Genomic DNA, 24,343 nt, shown 5'->3' with positions numbered 1-24,343 from the left:
GACTTTTATATAGTGCATAAATAGGCCTCAAAACTTGGACCTGGGACAATTCTAATATTCATAAGTTGACTCTTATAATCTCAGAAAGAAAGGTTCAAAAGGGGTTTCCTGTTGTGATAAACAATGGATGCCTGGAGATGGTAAATAGCCAGACATTTTCATCTGCATGCACATGAATTGATCAATTGTGTATGCATCACCCTTCTTCACCTTCAAGGCTGTAGTATCAGCATATTACTGGTAACACCCAGTGTGGTGGCACAACAATGTGAGGCATAGGGTCCAGAGGAGGCAGATTTGTGTACAGCTCAATGTAACAAATGTTTACTTTTGGGTTTACTACCACTTTAAAGGGCAAAGTTTGATCCTTAGATATGGCTCTTGAAGAATGTAGTTTAAAGCATTGCATTTGACCCTAGACAAAGTTACATTTTATTCCAGACAAGAATGTTAGGTTCACAAAGCAGGCAAGTAGACCTAGTGGGTAACCCTAAGCCTTTCCCCACACAGCCAAGCAACAGGTATTTATCACACAGACTTGCATCCAAAGACAACGACCAGTCCATTGACTTGGTTTTGTTGTTTTATTAGGGTAAGTCAACTTGGATAGGGAATAGGGATTATGGGATGCCCAGTTTGGCTTGCATCAATGGAAGGGGGACACTTCCTTCCTATGTACAATAGGCAGATCCTGGACTGTTCTTTTCCTGAAAGCTGTCAGTCATTGCAGATCAGTAGCAGCTGCCCTTTATAGGTGAGGAACTAGTAGCTCCTCAAAAAATCGACGTAACTACATGCAGGCATATCTTCTCTCCTCCTATACAGCTGCTCACAGCTCCATGGCCTGCAGACACTACCAGCTCTCCTGGCTTCTCGTAAGATCTTCCAGGACAGGGATAAAGGCTTGAGCCCTTAGAAAGCTTGCTACGTATATCAATCTTCCCCCTTGTAGACCCCAGAGAGTTCTGCTGTACTCACTCTGTCCTCTTTACTCCCTGCTGCTCCAGGTTTTAATCCCATTCATGCCTTACTGCTGAATGTATCTTCCAGAGCCAGCCCGAGCCCAGCCTAAACCTAGGCACCTACAGTCTCCTCAGCACTCCATCTTCCACCCCACTCCTCTGTCAGCCTGACTCTCCCATATTTATGGGCCAGTCCACCAATCTACCAGGGCCTCCAAACCTGGGATTTGCCAGACTCCCATGAATATTCAGATTAGGCCTCCACCCCTTCCTACTTACCAACTTCTGGAAGGTTCTATGTTCCTCCAGAGTCAGGAAGAGGTTATAGAGCCACAACTTGTTGAGTCATCCAGCTGACCTGCAATAATCCAACCTCAATCATAGACTCACAGAATTACCATGAGTCATACACAATAATTTTGGCTATAAATCACTACACTATTCTAGTAGCACACTAGAGGTTGCTACTCATAATATGCAAAAACTAAATATTTCAGTGCAGAATTGATACCTTTGACAAGTCATCCAGACATGCCACATGATGTTCATGGTGTTGTGACCCCAAAAACATCTATTTTAGTAACTAGGACTCAAGTTGCTTGTATTCAAGGGAAATAAGCACTCTCTTATCAGGAATTTGTACACAGATATAGAATAACTTATTTGGTGATGGTATTTATTTGGTTCCCATCTTCAAACTAAGTGGTAACCCAATGCTGAATTTAAATATATAATGCATTTGCAATACGTTCTTCCATGATAATCTTACCATGATTCAGATTTTCAAATTATGATGCAAATGACAGCTCACATTATGACAGGAATGGGTACTAGTTGATCATTGGATTTTAAATAAAAATAAATTATTGCACTCTGCCCACCTAAATTATAAATGTGGAACTGCTGCAACAAAATATCCTGAATACTGGATCCACTAACAATAAAACCAACAAAACTGCGCTGTCTAGAGATGAGCGAAGAAATGAAAAATTCGATTCGGCTGATTCGGCGAATTCCAGTGTGAAATTCGATTCGATGCGAATTTCTCCGCTACGAAGATGACTTATTTAAAGGGTTTCTAGGCTTCAGAGAGCCTTTAAATTAGTGCAGAACACTGTACCTTTAATTTAAATGCCCTTGGAGATGAGGAAGGAGAAGGAGAAGGATGAGAAGAAGGAGAAGGAGAAGGATGAGAAGAAGGAGAAGGAGAAGGATGAGAAGAAGGAGAAGGATGAGAAGAAGGAGAAGGATGAGAAGAAGGAGAAGGAGAAGGATGAGAAGAAGGAGAAGGAGAAGGATGAGAAGAAGGAGAAGGAGAAGGATGAGAAGAAGGAGAAGGAGAAGGATGAGAAGAAGGAGAAGGAGAAGGATGAGAAGAAGGAGAAGGAGAAGGATGAGAAGAAGGAGAAGGATGAGAAGAAGGAGAAGGATGAGAAGAAGGAGAAGGAGAAGGATGAGAAGAAGGAGAAGGAGAAGGATGAGAAGAAGGAGAAGGAGAAGGATGAGAAGAAGAAGGATGAGAAGAAGGAGAAGGATGAGAAGGAGAAGGATGAGAAGGAGAAGGATGAGAAGAAGAAGGATGAGAATAAGGAGAAGGATGAGAAGAAGGAGAAGGAGAAGGATGAGAAGAAGGAGAAGGATGAGAAGAAGGAGAAGGAGAAGGATGAGAAGAAAGAGAAGGATGAGAAGGAGAAGGATGAGAAGAAGAAGGATGAGAAGAAGAAGGATGAGAAGAAGGAAAAGGATGAGAAGAAGAAGGATGAGAAGAAGGAGAAGGATGAGAAGAAGGAGAATGATGAGAAGAAGGAGAAGGATGATAAGAAGGAGAAGGAAGAGAAGAAGGAGAAGGATGAGAAGAAGGAGAAGGATGAGAAGAAGGAGAAGGATGAGAAGAAGGAGAAGGATGAGAAGAAGGAGAAGGATGAGAAGAAGGAGAAGGATGAGAAGAAGGAGAAGGAGAAGGATGAGAAGAAGGAGAAGGATGAGAAGAAGAAGGATGAGAAGAAGGATGAGAAGAAGGAGGAGAAGGATGAGAAGAAGAAGGATGAGAAGAAGGAGAAGGATGAGAAGAAGGAGAAGGAAGAGAAGAAGGAGAAGGAGAAGGATGAGAAGGAGAAGGATGAGAAGAAGGAGAAGGATGAGAAGAAGGAGAAGGATGAGAAGAAGGAGAAGGAGAAGGATGAGAAGAAGGAGAAGGATGAGAAGAAGAAGGATGAGAAGAAGAAGGATGAGAAGAAGGATGAGAAGGATGAGAAGAAGGAGAAGGATGAGAAGAAGGAGAATGATGAGAAGAAGGAGAAGAAGGAGAAGGATGAGAAGAAGGAGAAGGATGAGAAGAAGGAGAAGGATGAGAAGAAGGAGAAGGATGAGAAGAAGGAGAAGGATGAGAAGAAAAAGGATGAGGAGAAGGAGAAGGATGAGAAGAAGGAGAAGGATGAGAAGGAGAAGGAGAAGGATGAGAAGAAGGAGAAGGAGAAGGATGAGAAGAAGGAGAAGGATGAGAAGAAGGAGAAGGATGAGAAGGAGAAGGAGAAGGATGAGAAGGAGAAGGATGAGAAGAAGGAGAAGGAGAAGGATGAGAAGAAGGAGAAGGAGAAGGATGAGAAGAAGGAGAAGGATGAGAAGAAGGATGAGCAGAAGGAGAAGGATGAGAAGAAGGAGAAGGATGAGAAGAAGGGGAAGGATGAGAAGAAGGATGAGAAGAAGGAGAAGGATGAGAAGAAGGACAGTTCTGTGACAGTTTCTGTCTATTTCTGACAGTTCTGGGACATTCACTCCATGAAGCGGTTTCAACCGCTGTATGGAGGGAATGTCATAGAACTGTCAGAAATAGACTATTAATGACAGTTCTGGGACTGTCCTTCCATGCAGCGGTTGAAACATTGTATGTATTTGTTTCCATAAATGGATCCATTTATGGAAACAAATACATACAATGTTTCAACCGCTGCATGGAAGGACAGTCCCAGAACTGTCATTAATAGTCTATTTCTGACAGTTCCATGACATTCCCTCCATACAGCGGTTAAAACAGCTGTATGCAGTGAATGTCCCAGAACTGTCATAAATAGTCTATTTCTGATAGATCTGGGACATTCACTCCATACAGCTGTTTTAACCGCTGTATGGAGGGAATGTCATGGAACTGTCAGAAATAGACTATTAATGACAGTTGTGGGACTGTCCTTCCATACAGCGGTTGAAACATTGTATGTATTTGTTTCCATAAATGGATCCATTTATGGAAACAAATACATACAATGTTTCAACCGCTGCATGGAAGGACAGTCCCAGAACTGTCATTAATAGTCTATTTCTGACAGTTCCATGACATTCCCTCCATACAGCGGTTAAAACAGCTGTATGCAGTGAATGTCCCAGAACTGTCATAAATAGTCTATTTCTGATAGATCTGGGACATTCACTCCATACAGCTGTTTTAACCGCTGTATGGAGGGAATGTCATGGAACTGTCAGAAATAGACTATTAATGACAGTTCTGGGACTGTCCTTCCATGCAGCGGTTGAAACATTGTATGTATTTGTTTCCATAAATGGATCCATTTATGGAAACAAATACATACAATGTTTCAACCGCTGCATTGAAGGACAGTCCCAGAACTGTCATTAATAGTCTATTTCTGACAGTTCCATGACATTCCCTCCATACAGCGGTTAAAACAGCTGTATGCAGTGAATGTCCCAGAACTGTCATAAATAGTCTATTTCTGATAGATCTGGGACATTCACTCCATACAGCTGTTTTAACCGCTGTATGGAGGGAATGTCATGGAACTGTCAGAAATAGACTATTAATGACAGTTGTGGGACTGTCCTTCCATACAGCGGTTGAAACATTGTATGTATTTGTTTCCATAAATGGATCCATTTATGGAAACAAATACATACAATGTTTCAACCGCTGCATGGAAGGACAGTCCCAGAACTGTCATTAATAGTCTATTTCTGACAGTTCCATGACATTCCCTCCATACAGCGGTTAAAACAGCTGTATGCAGTGAATGTCCCAGAACTGTCATAAATAGTCTATTTCTGATAGATCTGGGACATTCACTCCATACAGCTGTTTTAACCGCTGTATGGAGGGAATGTCATGGAACTGTCAGAAATAGACTATTAATGACAGTTCTGGGACTGTCCTTCCATGCAGCGGTTGAAACATTGTATGTATTTGTTTCCATAAATGGATCCATTTATGGAAACAAATACATACAATGTTTCAACCGCTGCATTGAAGGACAGTCCCAGAACTGTCATTAATAGTCTATTTCTGACAGTTCCATGACATTCCCTCCATACAGCGGTTAAAACAGCTGTATGCAGTGAATGTCCCAGAACTGTCATAAATAGTCTATTTCTGATAGATCTGGGACATTCACTCCATACAGCTGTTTTAACCGCTGTATGGAGGGAATGTCATGGAACTGTCAGAAATAGACTATTAATGACAGTTGTGGGACTGTCCTTCCATACAGCGGTTGAAACATTGTATGTATTTGTTTCCATAAATGGATCCATTTATGGAAACAAATACATACAATGTTTCAACCGCTGTATGGAAGGACAGTCCCACAACTGTCATTAATAGTCTATTTCTGACAGTTCCATGACATTCCCTCCATACAACGGTTAAAACAGCTGTATGGAGTGAATGTCCCAGAACTGTCATAAATAGTCTATTTCTGATAGATCTGGGACATTCACTTCATACAGCTGTTTTAACCGCTGTATGGAGGGAATGTCATGGAACTGTCAGAAATAGACTATTAATGACAGTTCTGGGACTGTCCTTCCATGCAGCGGTTGAAACATTGTATGTATTTGTTTCCATAAATGGATCCATTTATGGAAACAAATACATACAATGTTTCAACCGCTGCATTGAAGGACAGTCCCACAACTGTCATTAATAGTCTATTTCTGACAGTTCCATGACATTCCCTCCATACAGCGGTTAAAACAGCTGTATGCAGTGAATGTCCCAGAACTGTCATAAATAGTCTATTTCTGATAGATCTGGGACATTCACTCCATACAGCTGTTTTAACCGCTGTATGGAGGGAATGTCATGGAACTGTCAGAAATAGACTATTAATGACAGTTGTGGGACTGTCCTTCCATACAGCGGTTGAAACATTGTATGTATTTGTTTCCATAAATGGATCCATTTATGGAAACAAATACATACAATGTTTCAACCGCTGCATTGAAGGACAGTCCCACAACTGTCATTAATAGTCTATTTCTGACAGTTCCATGACATTCCCTCCATACAGCGGTTAAAACAGCTGTATGCAGTGAATGTCCCAGAACTGTCATAAATAGTCTATTTCTGATAGATCTGGGACATTCACTCCATACAGCTGTTTTAACCGCTGTATGGAGGGAATGTCATGGAACTGTCAGAAATAGACTATTAATGACAGTTGTGGGACTGTCCTTCCATACAGCGGTTGAAACATTGTATGTATTTGTTTCCATAAATGGATCCATTTATGGAAACAAATACATACAATGTTTCAACCGCTGCATTGAAGGACAGTCCCAGAACTGTCATTAATAGTCTATTTCTGACAGTTCCATGACATTCCCTCCATACAGCGGTTAAAACAGCTGTATGCAGTGAATGTCCCAGAACTGTCATAAATAGTCTATTTCTGACAGTTCTGGGACATTCACTCCATACAGCGGTTTCCGGCAAAAAGTGTATGTGCAGAGTTCCTCTATTCTGCAGATACACTTAGAGGAGCTCTGCAGATACACTTAGAGGAGCTCTGCACATACACTTTTTTCCGGTTTGGAATTATTCTTATTTTCATCCTACTTCTTCTTCTTCTTCTTCATCCTCATCCTCATCCTCTTCTTCTTCTGAGGATGAGGATGAAGAAGAAGAAGAAGAAGAAGAAGAAGAAGTAGGATGAAAATAAGATTAATTCCAAGCCGGCAAAAAGTGTATGTGCAGAGCTCCTCTAAGTGTATCTGCAGAGCTCCTCTAAGTGTATCTGCAGAATAGAGGAACTCTGCACATACACTTTTTGCCGGCTTGGAATTATTCTTCTTTTCATCCTACTTCTTCTTCTTCTTCTTCTTCATCCTCATCCTCAGAAGAAGAGGATGAGGATGAGGATGAGGATGAGGATGAGGAAGAAGAAGAAGAATGAAAAGAAGAATAATTCCAAGCCGGCAAAAAGTGTATGTGCAGAGTTCCTCTATTTCTGACAGTTCTCTCACAGCTTCTTCACATGTACAGCGGTTGAAATATCTGTATCCTAAATGGAAACTAATAGATACAATGTTTCAACCGCTAAACATGTGTTCCTTCTGTCAGAGAACTGTCAGAAATAGCGGAGCTCACTGCAGGGACACTTTTGCCGGCTGATCGGGAAATGTTCGATTCGCGCACCCGAAGTAGGCAAAATTTCGGTTTCGACACGAATCGAATATTTCCTGAAATTCGACTCGAATTCCGGTTCGCCTAGTTCGATTCGCTCATCTCTAGCGCTGTCCCTTTAAATCAAACAACATTTTTTTTAAAAAAGTGAATGCAAATAAACAAATATAAACACTTTAAATCATAACATTTCCAGCATCTCTGATTGAAAAAGTCCACATAATTCATATTAAACCAACATTGTGAAAAAGTGCTCGGTGCTGGTAAACTTCCACTCCAAAAAGTGCTCCAGTGCTGAAAGTGCTCCTCAAAGAGAAAGGGAACAGCTTCTTGCTGGATGGGATTGATCTTAAATGACAAAGATTAAAAAGCGCTTAAACACCAAATCAAAGGGTGACACTCTCACTGACACCCTCTCAGATGGAACATGATCTCATCAATGGAGTAGGCTTATCTGGATACCACTCATCATGCAGGCATGTGTGAAGTGCAAATAGGGAGAAGCCTCATAGTGTAGTAAGGTAAAAGAATCTCCTTGTTTAAAAAGTAATGCACTTACAGGTAAGTGGGTGAAACAAGCTTGTACAACATAAGGCAAACTGACCATGGTGTCAGCCAACGTGCCAGTGCGCGATCACGTCACACCTAGACTCAGGAGTCTAGGTGTGACATCATCACGCGCCAGCATGTCGACTGACACCGTGGCCAGTTTAGCCTTATGTTATAAGAAGCTTGTTTCACCCCCATACATGTTTTTGTTTGATTTAAAGGGACAGTGCACTTTTTTTGGTTTTATTATTTTTTTATTACATATGGTTATTGGATTTGTCAAAGAAAACACATAAAGGATCTCTTTTGTAGCATGTAAAAATAGTCAGTGGGGCTATTTAGTGAGGGAGGTTTTTGAAAGATAAGTAATTCCAAGCTCACTTGCTCCAACTTCCTATAACTAAACAGGATGGAGAAGGAATAGCTTTTTGTATTGCTCTTAAGGCAGAAAAAAAAGGCTATACTATGAAGAATCCATAGGCAATACAAAGTCTTCAGTTAAAGTGTTACTAAACACACATCAGTAAAATCAGTATGATAAAGCAGTAAAGCATGCTTGTTATACTCACTGTGGAACCTAAAGGGGTTAATCCTCTGCATTGTGTAAAAATTCTGTTCGATCCTGACTTTTCTGATTCTCCCCTTCTTCCAGTGTCCCCCTGTTATCTCCTGATAAGATATATCGTGTGGAGACACTGCACATGCTCAGTTTGGTGTGTATTCCTAGAGAGGTTTTTTTTTCTTCGGAGAGTGCATATGATCAGCACAGGGCCAATCATTGCTGTCCAGACAGAGGTTAGGGGTTCTACAACCTCCTAGAGAAAACTCCTCCTACAACCTTTAACTAGTGCTCTGCTGAACACTGATAAAAGTCACAAGACTGCTCTAACTGCTGAAGAGAAAAGGTATTTAGCAGTTTATATTTACAAAAATAATTGCATTTCCATGTTCTGTGTACTGTGGGAGACCAGATACAGTGAATACAGGGTCCTGGGTTTATTAACTCTTTAAAGAAAAACTATTGTTCTTATTTGTTTTAAAGTTTATACTTTTTTTTAATTCTGTTTCATAACAGTGTTTTTACAGTGTGTTACCTGAAATGAATCCTGATAAATGGAGATATTCCAAAGTGATCATTTTATACATTTTAAATACATAAATGGTATCATTTCATTTTCAAAAAGAGAAAAGTAACAAATATTTAAAAACAAATAAAATTGCTTCCAGCATGGCATAAATATATATGGCTATATACAGTATACGGCTTATTGTTATTACTATAGCTTGATGCGCTAGCATGGGTACACATATTTATGATCACAGCAGTCCCTAAACCTGTAAATACAATGTTTAAAAGGGGCCATTCATGGCCAGTTATAAGGTACTCTTTGTATCCCCACGGGCAATGAATGTGCATCCTTATCAACCAATCTGTATGATAGCAACCATACAGTATATATGCACAGCCACATAATGGTGTTCCTGTTGTTTTTTTATGTCTATAAGGCTAGTAAACTCAGGTCAATTCCACCACTGGGTAAAAAGCAAAAAAAAGTCTTCTTCTTGGTAATATGTTCATGAATCCAGAGGACAATGTTCAGAATATTCCTGAAAGGAATATCTGCATTTAAAGGAATAATTACAGGTAAGGTTTTGCTGATGAGTTAAAATACATTGGGGGTGATTTGGACAAAGATAATTATGGTTAGCCCTTAAGTTGATGAATAAAGTTTACAAAATATAAAGTTACATAAATACAGTACAGGAATATTTGCCTGTCATGTGAGTGTGTACATTTCAGCTTGAACTATTCAGCTCTGTAAAAAAAACAAAGAAAAGGAACATTTATACAAAAAAACATTACAAATTTTCTCTAAATAGTCATTCTAACGGCATTTAGGCATCCAAGCCGGGATAAGGTGTCGCTGGACTAAGAGATAATTAAAGATTTCAGAGCGTAAAGGAAAGTGGTAATTAGTGCTATAAAATGTGTTGTAAGATGAGATTTTTATCCCAGAATAATTGAGGAGCAGGGCAACATGTACTGGAAGCTCATTCTGAGTAAGGGAATTCTTCAGAAAATGTTTCCATTGTGGGAAATGCTTACAGCCAAATCATGGAAGACACTTGCATTTAGTTTTGAAGCTCTCAAGAACTGATGGGCATGGATACCTGTTAATGAAAAAGTTCTTACAAATAATATTCACAAATTTATCAAGACTTGGAGCCCATAAATATATCATCTTCCAGCAGACTATGATAGAAATACAGAACCTTGGATAGACACATTGCTATATCACCCCAACACCAAAACCTATCCTCCCCCAATGTCTTTTCTTATTCTCCCTCACCTGATTTTATTTTATCCATCATCACTAGTACCAATAACTTGTTCTACAACCTCTTTCAATATTTGTATGCATCTGAGATCCAAATACAACAATAAAGCAGCATGACAATATCTTGTTGAATGAATATGTTTTGTATATTCACCTTTATCAACCTGAAATATCCCTTAAGGGGTATAGTGAAAAGTATACCTTATGGCGCCACTTTAAGCTATAGATGGAAGGAAAAAGATCAACCCACCAGCAAGTGAGAAGAGGGGAGCATGAGTCAGAGCGATTCCAGTGTCAGCCAATGCAAGTGAAGGGATGGACGCTGTTCAACTGACCCCAGCAGTCCAATGTTGAGGAATGGTATCAACTACCATTCTGACCACTGCCTTCTCCCCTTAGGGAGCAACAACAGGAGGACCACTATTATTGAATTGCTTAAATGTGTGTAATAAAAGTCCTTACCTGCATGTCTAACCCATATTTGAATGTTGTATGTATACCTGCTTTTTTGTTTACAAGATCCTTAATAAAAAATTATTGAAATATAAAACATGGTAATTTCCTATATTAAGAATATACGCTCACCCACCACTATTGGGTACACCTGTTCAAATGCTTGGTAGCACAAGTTGCTAATCAGCCAATCGCATGGCAGCAACTCAATACATTTAGGCATCTAGACGTGGTGAAGACAACTTGCTGAAGTTCAAACCGGGCATCAGAATGGGGAAGGAAGGTGATTTTGAATGTGGCATGGTTGTTGGTGCCAGATGGGCTGGTCTGAGTATTTAAAAAACTGCTAATCTACTGGGATTTTCACGCACAACCATCTTTAGGGAAATTGAGACTCATCAGACAAGGTAACATTTTTCCAATCTTCTATTGTCCAATTTTGGTGAGCTTGTGCGAATTGTAGCCTCCATTTCCTGCTCTTAGCTGACGGGAGTGGCACCTGGTGTGATCTTCTGCTGCTGTAGCCAATCTGCCTCAAGGTTTGACGTGTTGTGTGTTTAGAGATGATATTCTGCATGACTTGGTTGTAACAAGTGGTCATTTAAGTTACCGTTGCCTTTCTATCATCTCGGACCAGTCTGCCCATTCTCCTCTGACCTCTGACATTAACAAGGCATTTTTGTCCACACAACTGACACTCACTGGATCTTTTCTCTTTTTTGGACCATTCTCTGTAAACCCTAAAGATGGTTGTGCATGAAAATTCCAGTAGATCAGTAGTTTTTGAGATACTCAAACCAGCCCATCTGGCACCAACAACCATGCCACGTTCAAAGTCACTTAAACTGCCTTCCTTCCTCATTCTGATGCTCGGTTTGAACTTCAGCAAGTCATCTTCACCATGTCTAAATGCTTAAATGCATTGAGTTGCTGCTATGTGATTGGCTGATTAGCAATTTGTGCTACCCAGCAATTGAACAGGTATACCTAATAAAGTGGCCGGTAAGTGTATAATATTTCTTAAATGAGAAGTGTGGGAATTTTAAAAAAATTGCTGTGATGCTGCAGCTGTCTCCCACTGGCTCTAAGGCCAAAAACTGAGCCATCACTTGACCACTGATGGCTCAGTTCTTGTCAGTCGCTTTTCTCTGCTTGGCAGATCAGCACTGATCATCAGGGTATTGATGATCAGTGCCCTAATGATCAGAGCCCTGCAGTGCCGCCCAGCAGTGCCACCCACCAGTGCCCAGCAGTGCCACCCACCAGTGCCCATCTGTGCCCAGCAGTGCCACCAATCAGTGCCCCCAATCAGTGCTGCCCAGCAGTTGCTCCCATCAGTGCCCAGCAGTGCTGCCCATCAGTGCTGCTAGTCAGTGTCATTAGTCAGTTCTGTCAGTCAGTGCCGCCCATCAGTGCTGCCTATCAGTGCCCATCAGTGCCACCTATCAGTACCCATAATTGCTGCATATCAGTGCAGCATCATCAGTTCCTCCTCAATGCCCACCAGTGGCACCTCAGTGCCACATTATCAGTGCAGCCTATCAGTGCCCATCAGTGCTGCCTATCCGTGCCACCTCATCAGTGCTCATCATTGCTGCCTATCAGTGCCCACCAGTGCTGCCTATCAGTGCAGCCTCAGAAACGCACATCAGTGAAGGAAAACAATTACCTGTTTGCAAAATTTTATAATAGAAACTAAGAAAAACGTTTTTTCCCCATATTTTTGCTATTTTTTTGTTTATAGTGCAAAAAATAAAATGCCCAGTGGCGTTTAAATAAGGCCAAAAGAAAACTCTATTTGTCTAAAAAAAATTATAAAAATTTAATATGGGTACAATGTTGCATGACCGTGCAATTGTCATTCAAAGTACAACAGTGCTGAAAGCTGAAAATTGTCCTGGGCACGAAGGAGGTAAAAGTGCCCGGTAGACAAGTGGTTAAAGCTAGGAGCCAGTTTTCAAATGTGTTGCTCTGATGTTATCCTCAAGTTCCAATCTGAAGATTCTTTTCGGGGGTTCTTTTGACAATGCAAGGTGCCTGCTCAGTGCGAACACACTATTGACTCCACATGTGGCATTATACCCTGTCACCAGTACCCCAGGTGTCCAGTGCCACCTACCTACCTGCTTGACATTAGTTTTTCACTGTCTGTGTCTCCCTTTGGGAGATTAAACATTTTTTTATATAAAAGTTAAAGTTATTTGACATTAATCGTTGGCAAATTTCCTGCAAAAAAAGTGGGAATAGAATATCTTTTTTTTCTAAAATGTGAGATTTCTCACAAAAACAGCATCTGGACAATTGAATGAATCTGAAACTTAAGGAAACCTTTATAAGAATATATTTTGTGGAATACTGCTTAGATAAAAATGCACCAGATGAAGATTACAAGCAGAACTTTAGTCATTTAGTTGTGGGGGAGGGGAACCTTTTTTTAAAATGCCTTTTACCTAAAGAGAATAAGTATTGGTTCCTGAGCCTGCTCATCAAGATTGAGCACCAATAGCTAAGAGGAAGTGGTGTGTGTGTGTGTGTGTGTGGGGGGGGGGGGGTGGCCATCAACTTTGTGAAGAAAAGTCTGTATTTGCATATGTGAGTGCTCTTATGGGGGTACTTGTTGTGTTTCAACTTTTTTTTTCAAAGAGAGGTTCACTTTAAATTTAAAAAGGCTCCACACTCCCATATGGAAGAAAAATATATTTGAAATACACTTTAAAAATACTCTTCCCAAATATATTGACATATATTTGAAATACTACAATATTGGTCATATTCAATATATATATATATATATATATATATATATATATATATATATATATATATATTTGTATGTTGAAATGCGTTTTTATTACAAAATATATGAAAAATATTTTTAAAAATACATTTGAAATATACTGTATGTCTTTCAAAATACAAATCTACATTTTTGGAATGCATTTACGAATATATGTAAAAATATATGCTAAAATGACTTTTTTATATGTTAAAAAAATCTGAAGAATCTATTTTAAAAAAATATATTTTTAATTTTTTTCGTATATTTCATATATTTTCAAATTAACCACATATAGCAATTTCCTTGTGAACGATAACGGTTTATCTTGATCACATAAAACAATATTTGTCTTTATAATATTTGCACATTATTGTTTAGTCACCTGTAATATATATATAAATCAGTTAGTCATAACCCCCAGGAATACACATGGGGAAGTCAGACTCATATTTAAGCAGCCAGCTTCCTTGTGCTCTGATTTGTACTTTGACAAGGAAAGGTTAGGTAATGTTGGCAGGAGGATTACATTTCAATGTAGGTCATAATATTTCAAGTAATTACAGTTTTACAATGAAACAAATGGCTGTTGGCAATGCACTGCATTAATATAACTGGTGATAATGATTATATGTTTAAATTACTGAACAAATGTATTAAAATGTGTTAATGCAAAATTCTAAAGTAATTAGAAAAGCTCTAAGCATATGCAAAGTTACTTGTTTTTAGAAAGGGTTCACATTTAGCAAACAAGTTCTCATTTTAGCAAGCATTTAGTAAAGGTCTTAGTGGCCTGGATCTTTAAGATGATATTAAGCCCAAAACCAATAATGTAATATATTACAGCATACCAATAATTACATGTGGTGGCTGCATTCATTTCCTTTTTTCAGGCTTTTTTCCTTTGTGACATGGCCAGTAACACATCTACACTCTGGAGGAAGGAGCAGCAGAGACACTTTTGGACAGCATCATTGTCAGTCTGGGGGAGGGGAGTGTTAGATGCACTTGGCCTAGCAGATATAAATACAATAACAAACTGAAGCTAAATTCCAGCTAACACCTTATAAGCAGTTACAGCAAAGTTTTGTTTCTTTTGGGATAAAGGATTTATAGAAATAAGTAAAAGCTGATCAGTGTAAGCACACCTGTCATTAGTACTGTAAATGGTTTGTAAAAACCTTCTAACTGCCACAACTGCAGGACAGCTTGTTCTGTTGAAAAACAGACTCACTGTCATGATCACCAGGTGAAAATAAAGAAAACCTAAAAAAGAAATTGAAAGGAAGTATCACATGTAATAATTGGTAAGTTGCAATATAATATGTTTGTTTTTGGGTATAATTCCACTTTAACACAGTGTGGCTTTTTCATGTTATTGGTTAGTACAGTGTAAGGCCTTCATTGGTACAAAGCCAGTCCAAAGACAAATTCAGATAGAACAGTATGGACCTCACCTAGCTGCTTTGATTATGTTCTGAAACCAGTGGCTGAACACACACATTTCTGACCCAATTTTAGCATTCTTTTATAGGAGAACTTCATAGTAGGAAACTTGCATGCCTTCACAATTGACAAAAGACAAAGATTAGGCAATCCAAACATGTTTCATTTTTAATTTGTTCAAGCAGCATGTTGAACGAAAAAAATGAGCCGATTCCCCCATCCACACATTCAATGTGAATGGGAGAATCCTTCCTGCTGAGCTATTGTATTCTGCCTTTGGGTAGACATCCCCACAGGCAGAATACAAAGATCATTGTTGCCGGCTATAGCAAGCGACCCTGACCTTTCAGAAAAAAAAAAACACAGGCTGGTTGTACACAAGTCAATCGATAGATAAACTTGTGTACAACCAGCTAGCCCATACATGGATCAAAATTCTGCCAGTCCCTGCTGAACCAGCCAAATTTTGATCCATGTGTAGCCAGCTTTAGGGTTAGTGAACAAAATTGTACAATTCTGTAAGAATCATCATTAAAGACATTGTCCAGTAGTCCAGGTGTAGAGGTGTCCCATCCTATTTTCTATTCTGGGCTCTCCAAACTTTGGAAACACAAAGCCAATTTACTGTCTTTTAGACTTTAGGGGGGACAGATTGTGGCTAGTGGGAATATCCCGGCATCGGTGGGAGCAAACAATGCTTCAGGCTTGGTGGTCAGTGGGAGAAAAACAATTATAGAGCCTGTGCTCAGTAGGAGGAGGAGTACTGCCCCATCACTGGTATCAGTGAGACGAATACTGCCCCATCATTGGTATCAATGGGAAGAGTACTGCCCCATCACTGGTATCAGTGGGAGGAATACTGCCCCATCATTGGTGTCAGTGGGAGGATTAGTGTCCCATCATTGGTGTCAGTGGGAGGATTAGTGTCCCATCACTGGTGTCAGTGGGAGGAGTACTGCCTCATCATTGGTATCAGTGGGAGGAATAGTGCCCCATCATTGGTATCAGTGGGAAGAGTACTGCCCCATCATTGGTATCAGTGGGAGGAATAGTGCCCCATCATTGGTATCAGTGGGAAGAGTACTGCCCCATCACTGGTATCAGTGGGAGGAATAGTGCCCCATCATTGCTGTCAGTGGGAGGAATAGTGCTCGATCACTGGTGTCAGTGGGAGGAATAATGCCCCATCATTGGTATCAGTGGGAGGAGTACTGCCTCATCCTTGGTATCACTGGGAGAAATAGTGCTCCATCATTGGTATCAGTGGGAGAAATAGTGCCCCATCATTGGCATCAGTGGGAGGAATAGTGCCCAATTGTTGGTGTCAGTGGTCGGATTAGTGTCTCATATCAGTGGGCGTTATAGAGCCCTAAAGGACCAGATAAAGGCAAGCAAAGTGGTGCATCTGGCCTGCGGGCCATAGTTTGGAGACCACTGCTGTAAACCATTGGGCATTTCCAGGGCTCTCTTGCAATACATGTCTGAGTAAAGATGTATATTTACCAAATGTTAAAGGGCAAGTTGCATCCTGAATGTTCCTTTATATTGTAAGCTCAAAAGAGCAGGGCCCTCGATCCCCTCATGTTTTGCATTGTATTGGTATTGTTCTGTCACATGTTCTGTCCCCCTTTGTAATGTACAGCGCTGAGCGAACTATTGGCGCTTTATAAATACTGTATAATAATAATAATATATTCATTTTAACTTTAAACAGCACAGTATTTAATGAAACATAACAACTGTGTTGAAATGATTACAGTTGTACAAACCTTTATGAAAGGAATTGCACAGCTCATGTTTTATTTATTAATTATTAGTCAATCACAGTCCTTAGACAACTGACAGTGTATCATTTTCATACTTCTTTTGAGGAATGCATATTAATTTATTAGTAAATGTTTAAAAATCGGTGCTAATTTTGTTTTCTACTGTATATGATTACATGAAAAAATCCCCTAGAAACATAAACTTTTAAACAATGGTGTTTTGCATTTGATACACTGCTCTTAAAATGGAAACTGTTTGACTTAAATAGTTAAATAATATATCATCACATTGTTTTAGTTTTTGCTTAATACATTAATATTAATTTAATTTTACTTTTTCTCCAGATATTGAGAATTATGACCCTTCCAATAAAATGAAAATCGTAATTCCATGTTTGGCTTTAGTGGTCATAGTGGTATCTGCAGCAGTAATTTACTCAAAAAGACAAGTTTGCTTTAAAGGTTTCAGGAAGAAAGGTATGTTATATCTATTTGCATCTAATGCAGTTATCATCTCAAATTTTTTTTTTTTTAAATAATAGCAAAGTCAGGCCCTTTATCAGGGTATTTTGCCAATGTTGCCCATCAAGAAGGCTTTCCTGCACCTCCTGTCCCCAGAGATACCACAGTAAAGTAGGTGGAAATCTCCAGATAATTAGAAGAAATCCCACTGCCTTACAAAAAGTATGCCTTATGAAAGATATGCTCTCTACTCCTGTTCCAGTGAGAACCTAAAATGTTGCATACCTCCCTGACTTTCACTAGAAAGGACCTTGGTCATATAGTGAGGTTAGATCTCCCAAATAGGAACAAAGACAACAATCAAACCCTGACCCTAGGTTCACACCTAAGCATTTTCTGCAGCGTTTTGCAGAAACGCACTGCAGTCCATTTAACATGTTTTTTTATGGAGCACGTTCACATCTCCGCATTTTCGTTAGTCTATCTATTAGCTGAAGTTTGACCCCCTCTGTGTGAGTGTAGTATTCCCCCCCCCTCGCTCTTGATGTATCTTATCTGTAGCCTTTTTTTTTTTTTCCTTCTCAATCCCTTCTAACATTCTGCTTAAACTTTGTGATTTGTAATAGTACTGTTTGGACTTTGAAGAAGGGGACATACCCCGAAAGCTTGTCCTCAAAATTGTATGTTAGTGCAAATAAAAAAAGTATCACGGACAGTACTCAATTGTTTCTGTTGCAAGTGCACTAATACGGCTACAATCACCTCAAGCAGCATAGACTTCAATGGAAACGCTGCAGAAAAGCATGTAGTGCGTTTTTGCTGCTTTTTGCATTTTAATCTGCCTAGCAACAAGAAAATAAATAAATAAAACCGTCAAAAATGCATGTGCAAAAATACAAAACGCATCGCAAAAAGCACTGCAGAAATAGATCAAACGCAAACTGCATAGGTGTGAACCTGAAGGTATTTCTGACCCAGTGTCCAAAGAGGAATCTTATGTTATGTCATTTTTGCAGCCAGTTAGGTAATCTCTTTCCTCCACTTCAACCATTATCTAACTAAGACACTGGCTGGTTGTTAAAGGCAACACAATATTTTCAGACACTATTATTTAGTGGGGCCAGGCCCAGTAAATTTTCTAGTGGTAATGATTTTACCTTCCTTAAGCCTAGATTCAGATCTGTGGAGGTCTAAAAACCATGCATATTTGCCATATTTGCGTTGCCATTAATTGTTAATGACACCCTATGAATTGGAAGACATGACACATTTTCCAGAGCCTGAAACCGCATAGTGCCAAAGCACCATGCGATGCCCTGCAACTGCTTTTTTAAAAAGAGGGACTTTTCCCCCTGCGTTTCCCCAAGGTAAAGCAGCTCTTTGAAATGAATGGGCTGCTGCACCTGTGCAAATGCCACATGCAGGACCCACAATAGTGTGAACTTAGGTGAAAAGCCTATTAAACTCACAATGTATTTATTTAATGAAGCAACATCTCCTAACAAAAAATACTAAATTAAAAAACAAAAAAATCTGTTAACAGATTACACAGTCACAAATGGTATGTTGTAATTATATAACTGCAACACCAGCAGGAGAGGGATGAAAAAGCTTGCTGACTTATCAGCTCCTTCTGAGCCACCGGCCTCACAATATTGAATGTAAAGAATTATGTAAATATATAAATAAATGTACAATGGCTTAGATGGGAAGAGGTCCCTTTAATTAGAAATAGCAACTTGAGTCCTGAGATGTTTAAAGCTTTTGATGTGATAGTATTTGTTGTCTTCTGCTAGCAATGGTGGGGCCCATATACAGTAGTGACTTATAGTAATTCTGTGAAGATAACAAACAGGCTGTGGTAAATGTTCAAAGCAAAGGTCCCTTGGTACTGAGACGTAAAGGTGTCTGCATGCAGTGCCTCTAGAGTGTTGTCAGAAAGAGGTTGGATGTTTGCCCGCTAACCAATCCCATAGATAACATGGCCTCCTAGGAACAGGGTTCTTGCACAAGTGCAGAGTTACCGCCTGACAGGTTGTCAGTGCTGTAAGCAGAGATGATAGTGACAGTGTCATAGTCTCATCTGAAAATCACCCTGAATAACATAATGATATAGCCAGCACCTGGCTACAGAGATAATGCTATGCAGCCACATGTTACCCTCATGGAGCCATGGGGACATTGCTGTGAAGAGTCCATGTTTATGATACTATAATAATCTGTTTGTATAATGATTCAGTGTATGCATGATCTTTGCCATCTTAAACCTGTTTTGCATTATAGCGTCTAACTTTGCATACCTGGTAATCCTTCCAGTCCCCCTGATTTCCTATTTCAAACTGACCATGCTAGGCATAAGAGTACATCCATTCCAGCATGGTCAGTTTTCTTGCTGTGCTGGGGGAACAGCCTGCTTGTACTCCAATGGCCAAGACTTGTTCTGACAACCCCCCTTGCACAGCCATTCACTGAGAAGATCAATGTACTACTGTTTCTCCACCCCTAGCATTCTAAGACCTTTATGCATCTGACAGATGTTGTGTGATCACTTATAAAAAAAAAAAGAAAAAAAAGTAATAAAAGGTATTTATATTTTTTAAAATATATATACTGTACACACACAAATGTTTTGCCTTTTGTTTCTATTGTAAACTGAATGGGCTGTTTTACAAGGTAAAAGTTCACATATAGCTTAATAAAATAACTTTTTAAACTAGAAAACCCACCTTTCCACACAATGCAACTGTTTCTGTCCTTGAATAAAAAATTGTAAAATGCTAAACTTTTAAGCAGGTATAAGATTTAGCTTTTTTCTGTAAGTAATACAAGAGCTTTAGTAAACCTTCCATGCTCTAATGACTCCAGCTCAGATTAACCTCTAGTGACTGCAATATTATAGCTGTTGATGTGGCTTCCCTTAGCACGCAAGTATGAGCCAGTCAGCATATGATATCAGCTGACTGTTACTCAAACTATCAATCTATCTTGCTTCCTTGTTTACAGCACCATTATGGTTTTAAGAAAAGCTTTTTAGGTCACATCTCAATGATCAAAAACACAGCCAAGCATATAAAGTGAAAGAGTACATCTTGTCTGAGATCAGTTTACATGCTTTTTTCCCCCGATCTGTATATCATGAGACTGTAACTGATATGTTTAATGCCAACATAGCGTACTGATATACGTATACTAAATCTATCTTTTTTTGTTAAGTCATTTATTCTCTCAGTAAGGGCAAAGCGAAGTGAAGGAAAACTGTCTATAAGGGATACAAAGAGCAATAAAAAAAAAAAAACTAAAGTAGAAGAGAGGCCAAAGCTCTTTTGACCCTACTTCTCCTGTAGGTCACAGGAGTGCACTTAGTTCTGCACTCTTGTGACCCATATTCAGCTGACAGCTGGTTAACATCCGCTCTTGACTGACATCACTCAGCTGGTTCAGACGCTGGAGGGATCCCGTCTTTAATGTCAGGATCCACGTAGATGCCTGACTGGTAGCTGGCTTAGCCTCTCAGCAAAGCACCGAAAGCCAGAGAAAGCTGCTCCCGCTCCCCTCCACAGTCCAGTGATCCAGTGAGTACTGGAGGGGCAGAGCAGAGACAGTCACCAGGTCTCTGCTCACTGAAGACCAAAAACTGAGTGATCAGTAATCTTTGACTGTTCAGTTCTTGGTGTAGAGGCGGTGGGAGACAGATGCAGCATTGGAATGATGATGCAACTGCTTAGGTGAGTATGAATACTTTAAATTGGAACTCCAGCGAAAATGTTTTATGCCTTATTTTATTTGGCAGATACAATCCTTATCCCATGGAGAGATCTTCCCACACTACCTGTATCAGATAAATAAGAGAAAGTGAAAAGAAAGTGAAAGGCAATTCATTTTTAATAATTATTACCCAGACATGATTTCTACTAAATACTCTGACAACTGATGACAGCAGGGTTTTCCCCTACTTGACTGTCCTGGCTAGACTGGAAGTGAGGGTGAATCAAATCCAACTGGGGACAAAGACAACAATAAAATAAAAGATTTTAACTCTTCCTCACTTTTTGCAAAGTTTTTAGTCCCACAAAAACACATATTTCTTCATATATCTGAACTATATGTCCTTATTTGAATGTTTTAGTATACTTTCACTGTAAAGGTCCTTGTAGATTTCAGATGACAATTGGAAGATCATATTACAGAACAAACCATTCTTTAGAATCTAATATATAAATATGCATGTATGTATCAGCAATGTGCATATTTATTAGAGAGTAGACATAGCTGGTATCTCAAATTATGGAGCAATGAAAGAATTGGCCATATGGGTGACCATAGCATGTCCCCTGATGTGTAATTTGCCTCTGAACGTCTTTCAATAAAAGGTTTGCCAGAAACTACAGTGGAGTTTTATGACCATACAGTACATACGTAAAAACCCAAAACTGCTGGCCAAATGGTTTTTTTTTTTACTGGACACAGAACTGAGTTGGCCTCTAAAATAATTCCATTGCTTTTTATTTAGCAGTACTTTCACTTTGAATCCTGCTAGTTTGTTGTTAGCTAACAGGTTTTTCCAGATCTTGTGCATTTAATCTTCTCCTACATTACAACACAGACCATAGAAAATATGTGTACGTGATTCCTCCAGTCCTCAAATAACATTTTTCCTAGTCAAATCAATCTGTGCTTTGCTGTCATTGCTCAGCTGCCTGAAATCCACCGATATGTCTCAATCACGGGATAGTCATCTTGTTTCCAAGCTGTCTGACCTTTGTGGACTAAATTGAAAATGTGTTTGACTTTTACTTTCACTTCTGTGAAAAGCATACCATTCTAGTAAGTCATAAGACCGCTGCCCTGAGAATTCATGCCTGTAAATGTTTTCAATAAGCAGTCATAAGAGTAATGACTCAAATCGTATACAGGAAGATATGTTTTATTTCCTGCACATACGCTATTTTTTTTATTGATATATCAAACAAATTATGATCTTGTCAAACCACCAACTGTGAAATAATTAGGGGGAATTGCCTTTGTTACAAGAAACAAAATTAAAAATAAATCCCTATGTGATAATAGGCACGGGAAAAAGTATTAATTTCCTATCTGTAATAAGCAAGACAAAGCACTGTATCTAATGATAAAAGTTCTAAAGTGACACTGAACTCACTTTTGAGAAAATAAAATTCTACTCAAGTATGTATTCTTAAGTCATAAAAGTCCCTTCTATAGCTTTTAACTTCCACCAAATCTCCCAATTGCTTTTTTTAATGTTGCTGTGATCTGACTTCATGTTAGAGGGTGGCTATATTCTTTCCCCATGGTCCCACAGCATGTAGGAACATAACCACCCTCTCTTGCCCACTTCTGAGATCGACTAGGAACTATGGTGTCCTTTTATGACACAGAGAATAGCTGCGATTCAACTGATCTCAGCTATTCTCTGGTCATTCACAGTTTATAACACTCAGGAGATCATGTCAGCCCTTCTCTGGAGATCTGTGTTCTCCCTCCAGATTCTCCAGCCCAGAGCTGGAGAATCAGAGGGACCGAAAACTAAGCAGAGATAATTTACCTCTGCTTAGTAAACTGATCTTTTACTGTAATCTCGAGAGATTATAGTAAAATGAGCCGTTTTTCAGATTTTGTAGACCGTTCTCCAGCGTTTGGAGACCGTTCTCCCTTCGTTCGGAGAACTGCTTCATAAACTGCATTCACAGGAGAACTGTGTTCTCCGAGAATGCCGGAGAACTGAGCAGCGATCTATTACCACTGGTTCACAAACGGACACCTATGGACTGTGGGATTTGTAATATTGGTATTTGTATAGAGTAGTGAACATGATCTTAATTAACGTACACTGCTTGCTCCAAACAGATGGAAGTGGAGGGGGAAGGAGGAATTCAGAAGCTCACAGAGAATATTACAAGGAAGCAGAAAAAAACAGTAAGAAAAAATGTAATGAAAAATAGATTGCCGGGCCATTAAGTAGTGGAAGCAGTGGTGGGATGTCAGGACAAGCAAGGCCTTCTCTGCTGGTGCAAACACTGCCTAAACCAGGGGTGGCTAACTTGTGGCTCTCCAGCTGTTGTGGAACTACATTTCCCATGAGGCATTGCAAAGATGGGAAGTTACTGACTTGCAGAGGCATGATGGAACTTGTAGTCCTGCAGCAGCTGGAGAGCCGCAGGTTGGGCACCCCTGGCCTAAACTATCAGAGTCACTGACTTACCTTTTAATATATTTTTTTCCATGAATGTGTTATTCCCAATAGGCTAGTTTCTTTGTTTCATAGCCTTTCTCTTGGTTTTGCTGCTTACAGTAGGGTATGTTTATTTTAGTGCTTTTATCAAATCATATTTCAGCCATGATAGCCATCATGTGTTGTCAGGGTCAAAGAAATCTGCCTCGAGGTCTTCAGCAGCAGTGGTGCGCGCTCCTGTAGCTTACAATAAATGGCAATGAAACTGTAACTTTAACCAATCAAATTTTGAGTTGGTGACACTAGGGCCATCTAGCAGGCGTACAATCATGTCAGCATTTTCACTTCCTTTGATTGGATGGTAGGTCAGAGAGCGGAGAGGTGAGACTTTGTTTTCACATTTTCAGGCAGGCAGATAATCCGGTTCCGCTTGTTGCTCTGCACCAGTGCAACTGCACAAATTATAGTTCTGGCTGGCCGCCTATTGTAAGTCTTCCCTGGCAGATTGATTCTTATATAAATCCGCTCCCTCAGTAAATGCCAGCGCTTCAGTCTGAGCTAGAGACAGATGTCAGGCAGCTGAGAGGGCACAGCAGGACCCGGCAGCGGGTAGAGGTGCACAGGCAAGCGACTGGGCAGCACACAGAGAGTGAGTGACACTGACTAACACACTAATCTGAATAGAATCTTAAGAGTCCCCCCTCATAGTCATTATGATGATCAAAGCACAGCAGGTGCTCTATGGCTGTGTCACATGGCTGTTGGGTACTGGATTTGTTCACTTATGGCTGTACAATGTGCTACAGACTGTAACACAGCACAGCCATAACAAAATCAGCACCCAACAGTCATGTGGCACTGTATTAATTCAGGTAGGACATCACTGAAGGCCTAGGTGTGAAATACATGGCCCCTCCACTGAGTGGAAGCATACTATATTGCTAAAAGTATTGGGACGCCTGCCTTTACATGCACATGAACTTTAATT

The 24,343-nt window shown here is 39.7% G+C and overlaps 1 protein-coding gene across 1 annotated transcript in view; it reads left to right on the top strand.

The window, feature by feature from the left end:
- The window catches only part of LOC149461593 (programmed cell death 1 ligand 1-like), a 74,112-nt gene that overhangs the window by 36,708 nt on the left and 13,061 nt on the right, over positions 1 to 24,343 (top strand). The window contains exons 5-6 of the mRNA XM_089678139.1: positions 17,049 to 17,180; positions 23,031 to 23,099. Of these exons, the coding sequence (XP_089534265.1) occupies positions 17,049 to 17,180; positions 23,031 to 23,099 (201 nt within the window). The remainder of the gene's footprint in view (positions 1 to 17,048; positions 17,181 to 23,030; positions 23,100 to 24,343) is intronic.

Source organism: Staurois parvus, unplaced genomic scaffold (assembly GCF_062004578.1).
Source record: "Staurois parvus isolate SC_StPar_1 unplaced genomic scaffold, SC_StPar_1.0 ptg000198l, whole genome shotgun sequence".
In the NCBI taxonomy this organism is placed as follows: Eukaryota; Metazoa; Chordata; class Amphibia; order Anura; family Ranidae; genus Staurois; species Staurois parvus.
This window is presented reverse-complemented; position numbering and strand designations above follow the sequence as displayed.